The sequence below is a fragment of the Octopus bimaculoides genome, chromosome 1, assembly GCF_001194135.2.
Source record: "Octopus bimaculoides isolate UCB-OBI-ISO-001 chromosome 1, ASM119413v2, whole genome shotgun sequence".
Classification (NCBI taxonomy): Eukaryota; Metazoa; Mollusca; class Cephalopoda; order Octopoda; family Octopodidae; genus Octopus; species Octopus bimaculoides.
This window is the reverse complement of record NC_068981.1, coordinates 159736116-159742306: the sequence shown is the minus strand read 5'-3', so window position 1 is coordinate 159742306 and position 6191 is coordinate 159736116. Positions and strand designations below refer to the sequence as shown.

Below are 6191 nucleotides of genomic sequence, written 5' to 3'. Positions count from 1 at the left end.
ACAACAATGCATAAATCGTAATTTTTAAAAGAGCAATGAAATCTAGGTGAATAGAATATATACGTAGCATGAATTTAGGAAGCTTAGAAAATGAATAAGTATGAATTTAAGACAAAAACTGAATTCAATTGAATTTCATGGAGAGAAACAAGATAAATAATAGAGGGCAGACTAAAGCGCGAAAGGTATGAGATGTTGAGGCCGTAAATAAATAAAAATCTCTATCTTATCTGCATCGTGGAGACTTCGTCGTAGTATGTCAGCGGAGAAGTTATGCACTTTATTGTGTTTTATGTAAGGGATCTCTTGGACTGTAGAAACATTGTCTTGCATGAAACCGGTCCTTGGCACAAAAAAGGTTGTCGATTGTTGGCTGAGAGAAACCACTGGATTATAGGAAATTCACTTTAAAATTTTGTATTAATTAATGTATTAAGGTCCAATCAGCTAGATGGATCTCATCCATCTCTTAGGTAATTACTGTACAAGATGTATTTACTCAGTATTGAAAGTCAGTGAAACAATGACTTCATTGTTTAATGGGGAACTATATATTTCCATATTTGATATTATAGTTCCATTGGTTCCATGACCTTTTATGTAACATCTTTTCATTGAATCTCGGTTGTTTCTCTAGTCAATGACTTTTCATTGAATAACATTTCATTATTAGAATTACTTTCCATTGAAATAACTTGTTTACCAAGCAACTTTCATTGGAATAATTTTTACTCTGGACCAACAAATGCCTTGTGAGTGAATTTGGTAGATATAAACTGTGTGGATGCCTGTTTATATATAATCTGTGTTTGCCCCCTCACCCCCACCACTTGTCAACCTGTGTCAGTTCATTTACATCCCTGGCGAGAGACTAATGGAATAAGTACCAGGCTTTAAAATATATAAGTACTGGGGTTGATTTATTTGACTAAAGCTCCAACATGGCCACCATCAAAGGACTGGAAGAAAGGAAAAATAAAAGAAGATAGTTTTCAATGTAAAAATTAAGTACTACAGATTATGCAATATTTCTTCATGTATTATTTTGTAAAGTAAATTTATAAATATGACAATTTATAAATATGACAATTTTAAATATTGAATAATTTTTAGTATGAAATAAAAATAGACTATTATTAGAAAATTTAGTTTAAAAAGAGAACATTTAGCCAATTTTAAATTTGCATAGGATAATAAATGGATCTATATATGTTCTAAAGGTGTGTGTGTGTATTTTGTTCCAGCTAGTGATCAGTTACCATTCATACTCTTGTAAATGGATCTTGCACTTTGCCTTTGGTTTATGCTTTTGCTTTTGTTAAATCTGAAGTAACTTAGTATGAAATTCTTCAAATTATCGAAACACAATAAACTGGTATTTCATCTGAGATTTTTATTTATCTAAAAAAATATGAATACCTATCGGCCACAGAAACCCATGATATAAATTTACATATATTAGCTAGAAAAAGCCGCAATATACTAAGGGCACAATAGGTGAACCATGATATGGTGAGTGATTACTGTATGTTGCATGTTTGGTGACTGCTTTACCTGTTACACGACAGAACACCTGCCACCACTGGGCCTTGATTATTTTTTCAGTTTGAAATTAAAGCTTATAATATCATACAAGTTAGTTGTTAATGGCTGTGTATATTTGTATAGTGAACCTGCAAATTTATTCACTTGGTTAATTGCAACTCAAGGTTTGTATAAATATTTTGTTAAAATGAAAGGTAGGGTAGTGATAGAATTTAAGATAAAATTGATTTAGCATTTTCTAACTTTCTAATATATATTTTCTTGATTTTTTTTTTTCCAGCAATGTCAGCACCGCCTATGCCTAGGAAAAGTGGACCACCTCCTGGAGTTTTTGGTTCACCACAGAATGTTCCAATGTCTAATTACCAACCACAAGCTAATGTACCAAGTGGGATGACTTCAATGCCTCCTACTCAGTTGCAGCAGCCACAACAACAGCATCCACAATCACAAGGTCAACTGCCTCCACTCTCAAATAGTTATAATGGTTTTAGTAGCCCTCCATCTATAGGTCATTCTCAAGCTATGAACACAGTTAGAAGTGGGCCTCCCAGAATGTCATCAGGGCAATCATATAATTATGCTTCATCCCAAAATGTAGGTTCATTTGGTCAATATGGTCCATCAGATAGTGGGCCTCGAATGTTAGTTCCTTCTTCTGGGAGTGCTCCTCATCCTCCCCCTATGTCTTCACAACCTTTTGTTAATGGCCCCAGCAGTATGGAACCTAATTCCATTGCCCAGTACCCTAAAAATTCCATGGGCCCCCCACAGAATATTGTACCCTTTTCTAGTGAGTCCAAACCTACTTACCCTGCAGCCGGTCATCCTTCAACAACAGGATCTATGAGGCCTCCATTACCATCTCAACCATTACAAAATCAGCAACAGCATCAGCAAATCCCTGGTTATAATATGGGACCTGTAAATCCAAACACCAGCAGTGCTATTGGAAGTATGCCACCTATGAGTAGAGCTCCAAGACCACCACTTCCCACAAGTAACATGGGTGGAATTGGACCCCCACCCACAAGTTCAAGACCTCCTCTTCTTTCACATGCAACTCCTCCTGTACCAGATGCTCAGTACAATAATAGTCCAAATCCACCTGCAGTTTCTGGACAGATTCCAGGAAGTCATATGCAAGGTAAAGTTGACACATACTTTTTATTGTTATATACAGCATTTTCCTTATTTGAAACGGTAAATATCTATAATTATTTGTTTGATTTTTAAAAACATACTTTTATGAAATCTGGGATTTTCTATTTTTGAATTTTATTGCTATCAGGTTGGCAGAATTGGCAGAAATGGTAGCACATCCACTGAACTTGCAGTATTTAGCTTTCTTTCTTCACAGATTCTCACCTGAAATCTTTTCGAAATGACTTTATTTCCAATTTTCTCAGGTCAATTGAATATTATTCTAAGGACCAATTCAATTCAAATATTCCTTTCTGGCAAGAATTGGTTCCCATGTCTAGTCAGTTTTTAATATTGATATATTGAGGTTTATGATGTTAAGCTGTTTTGCTATTATTGGTTCCTGGTAAGTGGATTCTATTCATTTTTATAATTTTATATAATGATAATAGACTGAATGTAATTATTAGTTATTAATGTTTTTTTTTTCACAGCATAGAGTTAAAATTGTGGCCTGGGCAACTGGAGCTGAGGGTTTTAACAAGCACTTAATGAAATATTTATGCAACATACAAGGATGCACAATAATAATATCAAAAATGATGGCAAAGAGTAAAATTTTGAAGCAAACCTGGAGATAAGAGGGCATATAATTGATGAGGTGGTAAATAGTGCCAAAAGAACTTTGACAAACAACAGACTGATTGTTTAACTGACTGATTAAACAAGCGATCAATTAGCTTGCTGGATAAATAAACCTGTTGACTAATAATTAAAAAAAGTGAAATTGGACCAGTGTATGTATTTATTAGTAATGTAATGATCCTTCACAAGATAAAGAAAATTTGTTTCAATGCATGAGATCACATCAAAAATCTTGCAACCAAATACAAAAATGAAATACGAGAAAGTGTTTCATAAGATGGTAGTTCTCAGAATGAGTGTCTACATGATTTCCGGTGCAAGGTGTATGTGTGTGTGTTTATGTGCGTGTATATATATATATATATATATATATACACACACGATTTTATATATATATATATATATATATATATATATATACGATTATATATATATATATATATATACGATTATATATATATATATACATATACATATATATATATGTCTATTTTATGCACTGGTGCCACACAATAAGCTTCCAGTATACTTTGTAAAGTGGTTCACTTTAGGAAGGGCATCCAGGTGTAAAAGCCATGCCAAAACAAACAGTTGGAGCCTTGGAAGCTCTCCAGCTCCTGTCAAACCATTCAACCCATACCACCATGGAAAATGTACGTTAATGATGATGGTGATGTGTGTGTGTGTGTGTGTGTGTGTGAGAGAGAGAGAGAGAGAGAGAGAGAGAGAGAAGATGAAATTCAGAGAAGTATATGCAATAGGTCAGTTTGAGTGATTGAAGAATAGTCTGCTATAAATGTAATAAAGGAGGGAGTGAGAGCAGTGTAGTATTGAAGAAGGACATTAAAGTTTTTAGTAATGGTCATTTTATTAAAATCTTACCATTTGAAAGTCATGATGTAATATAATGCAATAGTATTTCTTGAAGTTGTTCTCTCAAGTTTAATTGCAGAAAATCGTTTTTATTATACATTAGATTAAATAAATAATTATAAGATGTTTTAAAAACTTGTCAAGGTAAAAATAAATTTAAATATTATGAAAGAAATTGATTTTTATTTCCTTGAAATATTCATATGGGGGAATACATTTACATTTTAGCTTATCATGTGTGTGTGTGTGTGTGTGTGTGTGTGTGTATTTATATATACACACACACACACACACACACATTCACACATATATGCACACATGATTTTAGCCTACCCAACCTATCCTATGCATAGATACATACTCATACACACAGCTCTATGCTTTTTAGTCTAATCTGTAGGCACATGCACACATGTTGGCATCAATGTGTTATATATATCTTGTTTTGTTTGAAAATTTTCTATATCCAAACTGTTTTACATATAAATGAACTTTTGAATTCTATTCATTAAACTGTATTATATCTGGCATTATTTTTATGCCAATTGAAGAATTGTGGCAGTTAAAAATCTGTTCGTAAACTCCCAAACATTTGGATCAGAACAAACAGTAGTTCACAAGACTGTTGTGTTCATAGGACTGAGAAGAAGCTCCAGTTTCTTTGACGTTTAACAAATTTAAACCAAACCTCTTTCTAAATAGGTTGACAGTGGCATGCCAAATCTTTCAGAGAAAGATAGAGTGCCTATTCTCTCACTTGGTAAACTGAGGCATATATAAATAAACCCATGTTACTCATCCAGAATATTGCTTCTGCAATATTCTGGGTGGATTTCATCTGTCTTTACGTTCTGAGTTCAAATCCTGCTGAGGTCGACTTTGCCTTTCATCCTTTCGGGGTCGATAAATTAAGTACCAGTTGCTTACTGGGGTCGATCTAATTGACTGACCCCCCTCCCCCAAAATTTCGGGCCTTGTGCCTAGAGTAGAAAAGAATATTCTGGATGGATATCTATGTATTTGTACATACATCTAATGTATGTTTGTATATACATCAAAAATGTGTATTTATATTTACACCTGTGTTTATATTTACACCTGTGTTTATAATCTGTGTTTATACCCTTATTTTGAAATGAGTAACAAACAAATGGCTACTATGTATTAATCAAGTTAGTGAATTTTTTTTTTTTTTAAATGACCTTCCTGTCCCAAATAATTTCACTGTTCAAAGCATACTGATTTTTAACTGAGTTATTAGGCCATAAACTCCACTCAGTATACATAATAGTTCTTGAATTATATTTGCATAATTTCGTGAGCATGCTATAATTCTGTATTATGTATTGTGTATATAGAAACAAAAGAGTGAATATTTAATTGCATTATATGTATCCATGCAGCATGATGCAGCATATGTTGCTACTCTTATTGCTGTGCTGGCCCTGTAAACCCCAAAATAATTGCATGTTGCTTTTATGTGTTTGCCTATTGGTAGCATGCTACTGTTTTTATTTCCATGCCAGGGGGTGCCAGACCACCCAGCATCACCACGAGTTTGGCTACTGAGGAGTTACCTGCTCCTTACCATGGACAAGCCCAGTATTCACACCAAATCAAAAATCTTTTGTCGACTACCAGCAATTCAGGTTGGGTAAAAGTAATAAAAATAAAAATCCAACAAAAAAAAAAAATTAAATTAAAAAATAAACTAACTGCTAGCCAGCTTGTATTATTGCTAATACCAATTCTGTTGCTGTTCTTCTGCCTATGATTCTATTCTAGCTTGGCTTGAAATGAATCCTCCCTGCTATTTATTAAATATTCTAATTTTTATTAATTTGTTGCGCTGCTGCTTTATTTTATTACAAATTTTTATTTAATACCTATATGTGTATCTATATATATGCATGCGTGTAGTGTGTATGTACACATATATATGTATATATATATATATATATATATATATATATATATATATATAT

At 33.2% G+C, this 6191-nt stretch overlaps 1 protein-coding gene across 4 annotated transcripts in view; it reads left to right on the top strand.

The window, feature by feature from the left end:
- Positions 1–6191, top strand: part of LOC106884425 (protein transport protein Sec24A) — an 82523-nt gene that overhangs the window by 35559 nt on the left and 40773 nt on the right. For 3 of the 4 annotated variants that reach the window (XM_014935805.2, XM_052972226.1, XM_014935806.2), the window contains exons 2-3: positions 1826–2692; positions 5733–5855. In XM_014935805.2, the coding sequence (XP_014791291.1) occupies positions 1828–2692; positions 5733–5855 (988 nt within the window). In that variant the 5' untranslated portion in view covers positions 1826–1827. The remainder of the gene's footprint in view (positions 1–1825; positions 2693–5732; positions 5856–6191) is intronic. The other variant, XM_014935807.2, reaches the window with a different exon arrangement.